A 12,890-nucleotide genomic window follows, 5' to 3' on the forward strand; every position below is an offset into this window, starting at 1 on the left:
CCCAGAGAAATGATACCTGTGATGTGATTGGAAATACCATCATAAAAAAAAAAAATCCCTTCACTAAATCACTATGGATAAGGGCATCTGCCGTAAATGCACTACCTGAACTGCCTTGAGTAGATCCAATAGTTGTGGAAAATAAATAAATATTTAAATAAACCCATTTTTAAACCTCACATTCCTTTCTTAAAGGTTTAAGAAGTTGCTTTGTGGTCCCTGAATAATTCATAATGGATACCAAATACTAAGCTTTATAATGACAGAATACTGTACCTTAATAATAAAGTGATTCCTAGAGTTGGAACACTAAGAGGTGGCCAAGGTATGTGAGATAATGCCCACTGAAGAAAAGAGCAGACTCGAACACAGACACTTTGGAAGGTGTTATCTTTAACGTCCCGACCTTTGTGGAGGACAACAGCTATGACCTTTTCAAACACCGATCTTATGAGTGACTCCATAAGCAAGCAGACACCATGAGATCACTGTACACAGTAAGACTGAAATCTTGCCTTTGTGTTGCTGAATCCTTTGCCAGTGTTTCTGCTAATAGCTGATAGAAGCAGCTCACAGGTCACGCCTCTGACCTAAAAAGGCGAAGCAGAATACCACTCATGCTATGGGCTCTAAGAATAAACTCCCCAAACTGCTCAGGGATAAGGTTGCATCCAGGCCCTCCCTCTGTGGCCTGTGCCTCTGTGGAACCGCACCAAAGAACAATCTAATGTGCAACATAGGGTTCGGATAATTGATCAAGTGGCTACCAGTTGCTTTTTTTTTAACCCCTTTTGTGCTCCAGTGGTTCTGCATGGTCTGAGCCCAAAGAAGCCTTAACGTTTTTGCATTTTTTTGTAAAAAAAAATTCATCGGATCGCTCGACACGACAGGTTTCATGATCTGAGGTCTTACAAGAGAGATAAAGGTTCTGGCAGGAACAGCACTTTCTCATCAGGACACTAATAGCAGAAACAGTTCTCTCTTTCCACAGGACTTCTGATTAACTCTTAAGATTGGGATTTCAGCATATCACCGCCAAGATGGAAGGTACAGTCGATCGGCTACACGTTTCGTTTCTATGAGTCTATTGTGCTTTGAAGGCATGAAAATGACTTAATCGGCACTATAGCAAATGCAGGGACAAGTGAGGACATTTCAGACAGCGATTTTATGGAGGAATTTTATGATTGAGGGCTGCTAAAAATACTCCATATCACATATCCCATCGGCTGTCTCTCATGCTCTTTTCAAACATGCCAGACCGTAAAGGATTTTCAGATATCTAACAATTGAATTATGGCTCAATCTGTCTGAGAGGAAATATAAGTACTTAACTCAGCTTAACCGAATTGTATTTTTCTGTGGATTGGTGAAAGCAATTAATTTCCATATATGGCAGTAAATGTAATGTGCTTCTTCTTCTTCTTCTTCTTCTTTCTTTTTTTTTAGAGACTGCAAAAGGTTTACAAGGTTCCAGGAGGGAAAAAATAAATGTATTTATGGTCAGATGTTTCAATAAGTTTTGGAAACTTCTCAAAAGCTATTTTCCCTGACTGGTGATGAAGTTACTTTCAAAAGCAATTATTATTGTGATGAAAGACAACTAAATGGATTTCAGCCTTGCGTGAAATAGCTTATTGTTGTGGAGACTTAAAACTGAATTTGATATTCTGATGTAACAGTGGAAGCTGTCAGACGGAGGTAAATGCGCTCTATTTAAAATGTCAGCATGTCAGGGAAGTAATGGTGGATTGTCCATCTGCTGACTTGGTTCCTTCAACATTTCTAGATACATGTTAGGAGTACCAGGTCACCACATAAGTCTGGCAACTTGGTCTCTAAATGTGTCTTAACCTGGTCTCTGAATTTATATTTGGACCAAAAGTTGGAAGTGGATAAGATTAGGATTTGGACCGAGATTAGATTGTTTGTCCGTCTGATGGAACACTATGTAGAAAATGACTTACAATACGAGAACACTAAAGAGTTCTATGGTTTATCCTTTGAAGGCACAATTACCGATTTTTCTTAGAGGCCAAAAATAAATTTCTATCTATTTTTGGTTAATACAAAAATTTGTCGTAAAAAAATATGTCTGTATTTATGTAGCCACCTATAGGCAAAATATTCATATGAATGTTCCAAAAAACCAGAAAATTAGTTAGCTGATGTTTTTATCTTCAAAGTAAACGATGATACCAAACCTATTTCTGCTTTCTGAGACGACCCGAGTGCTTGTTAATTTTCTAAAAATCCCAACAGAGGGAAAACACACACGTCTCACACTGAAAGTCATGTATCATTTTATATAAGACTCGTGAGGTTAAAAAAATTATTTACTTGTTGCTACTGATCGTAAATGTCTGTTTTCCATTCTACCGGTGTGAAGTGTGCTGGTAAAAAGTGTCAATGCGGAATCCAACAGCAGACAAAGTTCCTATCAGAAAAAAGTCCCAAGAAGAATGTACTCATAATGATTGAACCATTAAACACTGAAGAACACAAAGGATTTATTGAGGTTGTTTATTAAACAAGGTTTTTTAAGGAGTGCTTTTATATACGTGGGATGTGGTAGCTCAGTGGTAAAGATGTTAGGCTACTGATCAGAAGGTCATGGGTTCGAAACCCAGGTCCACCAAGCTGCCACTGCTGGGCCCCTGAGCAGGGCCCTTAACCCTCAGTTGTAAGTCATTCTGGATAAGGGTGTCTGCTAAACGCTGTAAATGGAAATACAGGTAAAGGTTCTGCTTGGGTTCTCTGTTGAAGTGAACAGTAATTGTTCTTATAAAGGATCAACCAAGGAATCCTTAGAACTTTAGACTGAACCATTGTTTCTAAGAGTAGAAAGCTCAGCTGCTTACAGGAGGACGTTTAGCTCTTCTGCGAATTCAAGGAAAAACAAAATCCAGATTTTCTAGCTGTTGTTTATTAGCTTTAGTTAGAACAGTGAGCAATAATTTTTGGATCACACAAGCATTTGACCTGTGGACACCATTTTTGATCCCACACAGCAAACACACTAACATAATAGTCCCTGAAGGCTATCTGTTGTTTTTAGCAAAGTGAGCACAGTGGAAGCTAAGCAAATGCACTTTCTTGAGTCAGCAATTAGAGAGAGCTTGACTAATCCCCAAAGGGACAACACAGTATACTGTGAAAGGCTGTGACAGGTGGGCTGAGCTCAACACACACACACACACACACACACACACACACACACACACACACACACACACACACACACACACACACACACACACACACACACACACACACACACACACACACACACATCCCTGTAGCTGCAGCAGAGCCTATTTGAAAAGCATGGTAGGCTGATTTTATCTTCCGCAGGTCATCTCAGGCACCGTGCAGAGTTCCATCTTCTCATAGATGCACACCAGATGAGCTGCATATCACGCTGGAGAAAACCATAAGCAGAATCACAATGGCTCATCCGAGAATCAATCCCTGCTTCGGCCTAAAATTAGATCCTATTGGACCAAATCAATAAGGCGCTCTGTAAAAGGAACAGTGTTTACAAAAGGCCATGTGTGGAGTGTGTAAGGAATCACTGAGTGGCAATTCAGCCTGCTTTGTGCTTCAGATTTATATCCATTTAGAACTAACCTTTTGACAGAAACAGCCACATCAATACCTCTTCTCTACTGATATAAAGGAAGCTAAATTCTTTTCACTGGCCTTGGAATTATTTTAACAATAAGTGACTGATACATCGGTGCAGTCCTATTCATTCAGCAATGTTTCTGGACTCTGTCGATCCAGGACAGTGGAGGACGACAAAAAAAAAAATACTCCTATCCCAAAGTATGTGTGATGACAATCGTCTTAAAATTATTACTTATATAACACAGTTATATTCCAGTCAGATTCCAATAAAATATATTCTATAACAGAATTCTGTAACAAACTCTGCGATAACTTCATAACCGATTGTATGTTAAAGATCCTCTAACTATAGACCTACGCTTAAGGAAAATTTAAGTTACATCACCAATCTGTGCGATCCAGACCCAGAAAAAGAAAACAGAAATATTCTTTGCCTGCTTAAGGGAATATGGGTCATATTCTGTTTAGTAACATGCTTTTTGTATCACCATTATTACTACAGTATTTATAGCTGTCCTGTGAGTTTCCTCGTGTCTGACAATGCAACAAATGCTTTTTTTTTGTACTCCTAAATATCATACAAGGTACCTCTAAATATCTGTGTGTTTTTCTGTAGCACGGACCTCCACCATCACCACTGTCCTTGAGAGCAAAGGAGGTGAGTCGAGTGCTCCAGCTACACGAGTGTCCAAACGCACTGTGATGGATGATCTGTATACCACCTTCAGTTCCCCTGTGGCCTGGGTACTAGTCCTGGCCCTCATCATCACCTGGTCTGCAGTTGCCATCATTGTTTTTGACCTCGTGGACACCAAGAGCCTGGAAGGTAGGTGCAGCTCTTTTTTTTTCTTCTCCATTATATCGATCCTACTATGCTGTAAGCCACATTGTCCTGTATCTTCTGTGCAAATTCATACGAACTCATATTGTACAATTTTTTTTACAAAAAAAGTTACCTCCCAGTTAACAATCAACGTCCTGGTAGCCATAGCTGGAGATGATGAGATGAATCTTTAGAACAAAACTGAGTTCATGGGAAAATACAGTTTATAGGTATGTAAGTTAACATTTACAAACTTTAATTGATCGCCCTTGGTGTTAAAATGTTATTTGATTTGTCCTTGAAGGAAACACTTCTATGCAGACGCCAATAGACACAGGTTTCCATTAACCATCCAAAGACAACATGAAGAAGGTTTTTTTTTGCAAGTCTCCATTTTTCTGGGACACAAAAGCACTTCTCATTAGAACCACTTCATCGCTTAGGTTCTACACGTCCTCAGTTAACCAACATAAGTTCCTGAAGTTCCTCAGGCGCTTCATATTTAAAGAAACGCTAACATCGATCATGCTAGATGTAAATTCAACAAAATCCACCATCTTGTTTTGGCAACTTTAGGAATAATACATATGTTTAGAACGGATGTTGAAAGAATGGCACCGGGGGACATTCTTCAATTTGGTGACGCTATAAGAAGGAAAATATTCTTGAAATATTTAAAGGACATCAGACATAATGTTTTTTTTTAATAAAATAATGTTGTAACTCTTGAGAACATCATTTTGTTAACTGGAAAATGGTTACATCAATCTGTGACACAGCTTTCCCAAATAGATTCAATAAATCCGGCTAATTAGAATTAGAATTATTATGAATTTTGCACAGAACGTAATTATGGACATGTTGGCACGATTTCCTGAGCGGTTATCCATCAAAGCAGTGCTGTTTTGCTCTGAGGAGATTGTTTTGGATCGGTCGCTTGAGCTGATGATAAATACACCGATCGGAAGAGCATAAATTGCAAGCATTTGCAACATTACATTCAAGCTTGGGGTAAATCTGCTTATGGAGTAGCCGGTAATGTCAAGATTGGATAAGAATTCTGAGCGACTAGAGAATGTGATAAAGCCTGATAGTCGTTTGCTTGCTAAGATTTGGAGTAAGGAAAATAGCTTTATTGGTCATGATAGCACTGACAGTGATAAAGACAGATAGTGTGTTGCACTAGCCTGCGAATATCAGCGGCGGCCATGTTCACTTTTAGTCGAAAGTAATCAGAGATCAGAGCATGTCCTGTCTATGCTCATCTCTCATTTCGGCTTTTTTTTTTATTATATAAATAAAGCACTTTTCTGAATTATATTTATATATAGTAGGTTTATGATTGATGGATATTATCTAAGGACATTATGGGCCGCTGGTCATTAGCTAATAGATATGATTTCTGGTCACTGATGTCCGGTGATGACAATTTTTATGGCTGAAGATAGATATTTTTCATATTGCCCTTGCTTTTGATTTTGTTTTCATATTTCATTCATGTGTCATCCCATTACTTCTTTTTTTTAAAAGGTCTGTTGTCTTAAACATATGCATTTTTAAAAATATTTCAAAAGTGAAGACCTTTTTATATTCAGACCCACTGAACTAGTTGGGACTAACCCACAAATCATTAAGTCCCAGTAGCCCAAATGGTGCTGCAGGGACACTCCCAAAGAGTCACTTTCACTCATTCATTTCTAATAAGTTTCCTCCTTTTTCCACCCTGTCCATCCCCATGTGTCATCCTGTTGCCATCCAATAAAAAGCCCATACATTATACTGTGACGACCCCTGTTTGCCACCTGGTAAAGACTCTCTGCCTGCAGTGAAGTGATATTTGCCTGAGCGTGTATATGTGTGTGTGTGTGCTGTATCTGGCTTTCTTTCTGTCTGCATAATTCTATTTCTGTATGTAATTCACTACAAGTGTGTGTGTGTGTGTATACAGTATGTGTGTGTATGTGTGTGCGGGTGCGTGTTCATGCATGCAGACCGAGAGCAACTGTCAGCATCATTTCACGCTGTGGTGGATTTCAAGATGCACATTAACTGATAGCCGCCTCACCTTTCATTAAATACGCCTTCCCTGCTCTTTCTTTCTACTTTAATCATTCTTATTCATTGTGACACCATGCCTTTGAGCCGTGCATCCCAATCAAATTTTCTAAATCTTACACTGTTTATTATGGCTTTCAATAATTAACAAGGTATACATATGCCGCTTACTGTGTGGCAAAAAGCCGGAGCGAATACTATACAAAATACTATACAAAACACGAAACATACCTGCTTTCAATGTACAACACTTTGTAAAGTATTCCGTTTGGTATTCGACAGATACGTTATTATAAAAGTCACCTTTCCTGCCAATCAACCCTGTTTTTTAGACCTCCTGCATGATGGCATGATGTGCAACACGGCTAGTAATGACATAGTATCTGCATTATTCAGTGCAATAAATAAAAGGCATAGTGTCACACGAATGTCTCACCACTTTTTCTTCCTCCCCTGTTCAATGACAATACCAGACAAGATTCTTATCGCCTTTCGATCACATTCTTAAAGATGACTTTTCAACAATTTACGACATATATTAATTACTGACACATACATACAGATACTTACAACTAGTATGGTCTATTAAACTATCACTTGATACTTTGAACATTTAGTTGGAATATAAAAGTCTTCAGTGTTACAGTAATAAAAACTAATTTTACAGTTTCACATTTGCCCCACATTGTGCAAGCTTATTTAAAAAAAAAACTAATAAAATTAGCATGTAAATTTTTGACCAATAAAAGTACAGAACAACCACAAATTTAATAAAAATAACCGCAATTCACTTAAGGTAAACGACATAGTTAGCAGTTAAAGCTCCTGGTGGTCGAGCGGTAGGATCCCGCACCCTTAATTTCTGTGGCCTGGGTTTGATTCCCAAGCAGGGAGTTTTTCATCATCAATTATTTCAAGATTTATTTTTTTATGGTTAAAATAAAAGAAAAAATTCACTTTTTTAATGTAAATGGAAGAAGGTTAATAATATAAATAGTTAACTAAAGCTTAAACAAAAGAAAGGTAAACTAATAAAAATAAGAAAGATTTAAAAATATAAAAAGAGAGAGAGAGAGAGAGAGAGAGAGAGAGAGAGAAAGAGAGGAGGAAAGGTTCTGCATAATGTTTAAAAATAATGTTTTCCTTACCTTTATATAACAATTAATCCAAAATCGCTTATTTACAACAAAACTGATAGCAGTATGACTTTAAGCTTGAAGAAATGTGTCTCATGTGTTAGTAATATCTCTAAAAAGAAGTATAAGAAATTAAAAATGCTAAATGTCACTTCAAAACTAGGAAACACATTTCATATTTATATTTATATCCTTTGGAATATGCTGAGAACAGAAAAATCACGTAAGATAAAACTCAAGAACCAGAAGCATAAATGCGTTCAAAAGTAAATATACCAAATCCCTGAAATTCTTTTCCAAGTAATCAGATCATTCAATCCTGCATGGATTTTCTCATCGGTGCACCAAATGCTCCTTTAAACCCTCCGTGTCAATCCGTTCAAAATTTTGATTAAAATATTGCTTCGTCCAGCTACACATGACTTACACTGGATGTAGTGCTAGTAATAATATTTATCCTTCCAAAGCGCTGTAGCTTATACAGTAGCTGGAGTGTCGCTCGCTGTGCAGTGTGTATTATGTGATTCAGTGTCTTGAGAAAGATAAAATGAATGTTAAATGTTAAGGCAGTCTTGTATGTTGCAGATACTCGAGCTCTTGTCAGAAGAAGGGAGAACTAAGTTTATCATTCAGTGCACTAGTGAACACTGATCGAAAAATTCTAAGTGGTCATCTCAGGAAACACACACACTTATGAGCTGTAACGCACCGAACCGGGGAGAGAATGATACACTTTGATCCTCTAACGTAGGTTTTTTTCACAAGCTTTACTCTGTGGCCAGAGATGATCCGGCGAGTATAAACACACATATGGTTATACTCCTATGGGGGTGGGGGATATAAAACATAAAAATAATAATAATATTAATAAAAAAATTATAAAATGAATAAATTACATGAGAAAGCAACAGTTGGAGTTATGTGTATTTTTTAATAAATACAAATTCTATTATAATAAAACAAAAAATGTTATTTCATATAAATTTCATTTGTTAAAATGTCATCGATTTCAATTTCATTTGTTTAAAAAATAATTTTGATTAAACTAAAAGTCAGTTCTTTATTTACGAGTAAACGACCTCAACATGTCACTGACAAACAAGGAAAATATATTTATACTTTGATGCATTCGTAGAGCTTTATGACATCTTTATAAGCTCTTAGGCATCTAAGTTGAAGGCATCTTATAACAATTTAGTTCGTACAATAGCACAAGACATTAGTAAAAGCTGCTGAGACAAATCACAAGTTTATCTTAATGCACTCGTTCGAATACCTTGATTATTTTCTAGTGTAGAAATATTAGCCGCTATCTCCGGTACACCAGGACATCAAGGTTTGACTCTTGCCATAATCAAAGACTAATAAATTATTAAAAACATGCTGTTGTTAAAAACAACAACAACAACAACAAAAACATGTCGTCTTTGATACGGTTAAGTTTTTTTATTTTAGGTTTATTTTTATGGACATTTTATGTAATGCTTATGGAAGGAGTCTCCAGTGTCAACAAGTTTTCCGAGGCTAGTTAGAGAACAACTGTTTGTTCTAATATGATGGAACTAATTTTGTGAAAATCCTAAAAAACATTAAATGTAGCTATTTACATACTGTACATGTAAATCTCCGGTAGCTATTTACATACTGTACATGTAAATCTCCGGTAGCTAATTACATACATGTAAATACCTGAGACGTCACTAAAACACATATTAAGTGCTATCATAGAAAAACATACTGTATGAGTCTTCACTTGTAGGAGTTTAAAAAAAAAATCACAAATTAAAAAAAAAATCACAAATTTAAGCACAAAAAGCACTGCAAGTCACATTGCATCAAAATATTTGAAGAAAGACACAGCAAGGTTAAGCATTTATAGCCCACAATAATCACAAAAGTCTATTTGTGAATCCAAATGTCCCCCTAATCACTGTGAAAGAAAGGTGTTTTTTAGGGACTTAGTCAAGAACACAAGCAAATGTCATTTTTTCTCACTTATTACAGCAGTATATAGGTATTTTTTTCAGTTCTTTAACTCTTTGGCTTTAAATGAAATATAGATTTCTATAGAATTCTATGCAAGTTCGATAATTTAAGTGACAAACTGAAGTGAAATCGCAGCATGTCTGTGTTAGTCTGTATAAGGTGGCAAGAAATATCCTGCTAATGAAATGCATTTCAGTTTCTCAGTGACATTTGAATAAAGGGCACATTAGCCGAACTAGAAAGCAAAGAAACATTTCAGCATGTTACACGACACAAATAATAAAAAGGCTATTTCACATGCCAGCTGAGCTTAAGGCCGATGGCCGAATAGGTGTCGAATTAATGCTGTCATGATGGATTTGCTATTTCGTAATAACCAAAATTCATCTTAAATGTAAACTTCTGCCAACAAATTCTGCAAAAGCAGTGTCTCATTATGCATGTGTTGCCAGGTTTCACAGTTTAAGAGCATCCTGTCCTCCTGAGCCAAATAAAATCCCTAATTACACATCTCCAGAAGTCGCATACAGTCTGAAGAGATCATGTCACCGTCTTGGCTCTCCAGCACGCTGTCTTCTCCTCGTCTCGCTCCAGATTGACATCTGTTGTTTACCGGAGCGTTAGCAGTCGAGGCCGTGACACGCCTCGGCTCAGACAGAGAGAAATGAGTGATGCTTGGGCTCGACAGCTCCGGGAACAATAATGGGTTTTCATGAAGTAGGTTAAGAAGTTAATCAAACAAATGTCAGTGAATTCATCAGTACCACATTAGCATTTGTGTTCCGAGAGAATTTCACAATGATGCGCTGAATTCTGATTTGCGATGTGAGTTTAAAGAAGCGAAACTCCAATTGTCCACCACAGACACGAGAACACAATAGGTTTTAAAAGAAAAGAAACAAGCATGGTCAGAGAGAGTTATTTAATTTAGTTGACTATTGGAACATATGCTGTAGAATTAAAAAAAGAAGCGTTAATTGTCTGTTGAAAACATATCGCAAGCCATTGAGCATAAAACACAATACAGACTAATATGCAGACAAAATTCGCATGTGTTTAAAGTAACATGTTGATTTACGGTACATTAATTAATCAACTAAGAGAATAACTGTTAAAAGAAAAACTCTGACCTGTGCAGAATCGTAAAAGCAACTTTTTATTTAACGCTGAATAAAAAAAGAATCAAGAGGTATAATTAAAATGAATGTGAGAAACTTCTCATTAATGTTTGTGACGTTGCAATCGGGTTTGCACTCGGATAAACATATCTTCTTAAGTAAAAAAAAATACTATAATGGTCTTAATGCACTGAATATAGGCAAAAAATGAATTAAATATAGGCTATATTGTGTAAGATGTACAGAGAATTTAGTTTGATTCATTTATGCACAATGTAGTTAGATTTGTGCTAACTGAGTTAGATTAAGCCAGAATTGAGTTAGACCTGGGCAAAATTGAGTTAGATTTGTGCAGAAGTGAGTTAAATTTGTAGAGAATTAAGTTAGATTCAGGAAGAATTGAATTAGCTGTGTAGAGAATTGATTTAAATTTGTAGAGTATAGAGTTGGATTGCTAGAGAATTGACTTAAAATAGTAGAGAATTGAGTTAGATTCGGAAAGATGAAATTAGATTTGTAAATAATTCTGTTGTTTTGAGTAGAATTAAGTTAGATTTGTCAAGAATTTTGATAGATTTGGTCAGAATTTGGTTAGATTTGTAGAGAATAGAGTTTGATTTGAAGAGAATTTCTAGTTTTGTGCAGAATTGAGTTAAACTTATAGATAATGAATTGAATTAGGTTAGGTTCATCAAAATTAAGTTAGATTAAGGAAAAATTGAATTAGATTTGTAAAGAATTGAGTTCGATTTGTAAGGAATTTTGATAGATCCGGGTAGAATTAAGTGGAGAATTGAGTTAAAACATTATTAAAGCTCTATGAGGCATTAATATAGATCATAAGAAATCATTTACAATTCAAAAAGAGGTAAAATAGAGTTATAATGACTTGGAATAAAAGTACAGGTACAATAACAGAGATTAGACACAAAAGACATTAAAACTCATCTGTAGCTTGAAATGAATCGTTTTAGTTTAAATTTAGTTGCAACTCAGTCCATTCTACCCAAACAAACACTGCACTGCATGCGCCTCTGTGTCTCTCTGGTCGCATAATCGCTGTGGTGTCGTTTTGCTGTGTCCACTTCATTTATCGTCGCATCTCTTATGTGCATCTGATTTGCTTTTACCACATTAACATAGTTACAAGTCTGCCCTGTTTCACTCTGCATGCTCTCTGCAGCTGTGTATCGGTGTACGTGCCGCTGTGCCACTCCTCTGCTTTGTGTCTCGTCTGAACAGGACCTCAGGCGGCGCGCGCCAGGAAAGCCTTCAAGGAGGCAGGCGGCCTTAGAGGCAAGCCATCTTACGCATTTAAGCTTTAAACACACATGACATTAATAACCAACTAACCAAGTAAATTGTAAACGCATAGCAATTATACTGATTGAGCTATAACCAACTAATTTAATCATTATTATACCAACTTTTATCTAAGAAATAAAGCATGTCATGATACCTTTTCAAATCTGAACTGTTTTTTCAAAACACACTAACAGTATTAACAGATTTTGATCAGAGTTTGCAGAAATTCGACTGAAATAAAAACATACCCTGAGGTCCTGATTTGCTAAAATATCAAATAACGTGTGCGTGTGTGTGTGTGTGTGTGTGTGTGTGTGTGTGTGTGTGTGTGTGTGTGTGTGTGTGTGTGTGTGTGTGTGTGTGATGTGGGATAAACCGTACACAGCACAAAGAAAGCCAGCATCTTGTGTATCATTTAAAAAGAATACCTTTTAGCGAAATCTTATATGAATCATCAATATGAAGGTGAATTATGTTGGTGCATTAGCTTTTTGATCTTGGTAACTAAAACTAAGGACTCCTGAACAAGGGAAAAATGAAAGGATGTCTAGCAAAACATCCAAAACAAAATGACATCTCTTAAAATCTACACTCATTTGCTATACTGTTAGTAAATAGTCTTTCTTATTTTAGATGAAGTTTGTCTGTAGTGCAAAACTTTAATAAAATCAGTGCCCCAGCATCCAGGTTATTATCTTCACCTTTGGCTTATGATCACCAGTAAGAAGTTACTTTCATATCCATGAAGGATGAGGTAGATAGTACTTTATGTACAGTACAGTAACATAGCAACAGATCAGTAGCTTGTGAAAAATCCGTAGGCAAAACATAGAGTAT

The 12,890-nt window shown here is 36.4% G+C and overlaps 1 protein-coding gene across 7 annotated transcripts in view; it reads left to right on the plus strand.

Annotated features, from left to right (window-relative positions):
* Nucleotides 1-633: 633 nt before the first annotated feature.
* trdn (triadin) overlaps nt 634-12,890 on the plus strand; it is a 65,240-nt gene continuing 52,983 nt past the window's right edge. For 6 of the 7 annotated variants that reach the window (XM_047801912.1, XM_047801915.1, XM_047801914.1 and 3 more), the window contains exons 1-4: nt 634-1,047; nt 4,247-4,456; nt 6,220-6,258; nt 11,991-12,044. In XM_047801912.1, the coding sequence (XP_047657868.1) occupies nt 1,041-1,047; nt 4,247-4,456; nt 6,220-6,258; nt 11,991-12,044 (310 nt within the window). In that variant the 5' untranslated portion in view covers nt 634-1,040. The remainder of the gene's footprint in view (nt 1,048-4,246; nt 4,457-6,219; nt 6,259-11,990; nt 12,045-12,890) is intronic. The other variant, XM_047801917.1, reaches the window with a different exon arrangement.

The sequence above is a fragment of the Tachysurus fulvidraco genome, chromosome 16 (assembly GCF_022655615.1).
Source record: "Tachysurus fulvidraco isolate hzauxx_2018 chromosome 16, HZAU_PFXX_2.0, whole genome shotgun sequence".
Lineage (NCBI taxonomy): Eukaryota > Metazoa > Chordata > Actinopteri > Siluriformes > Bagridae > Tachysurus > Tachysurus fulvidraco.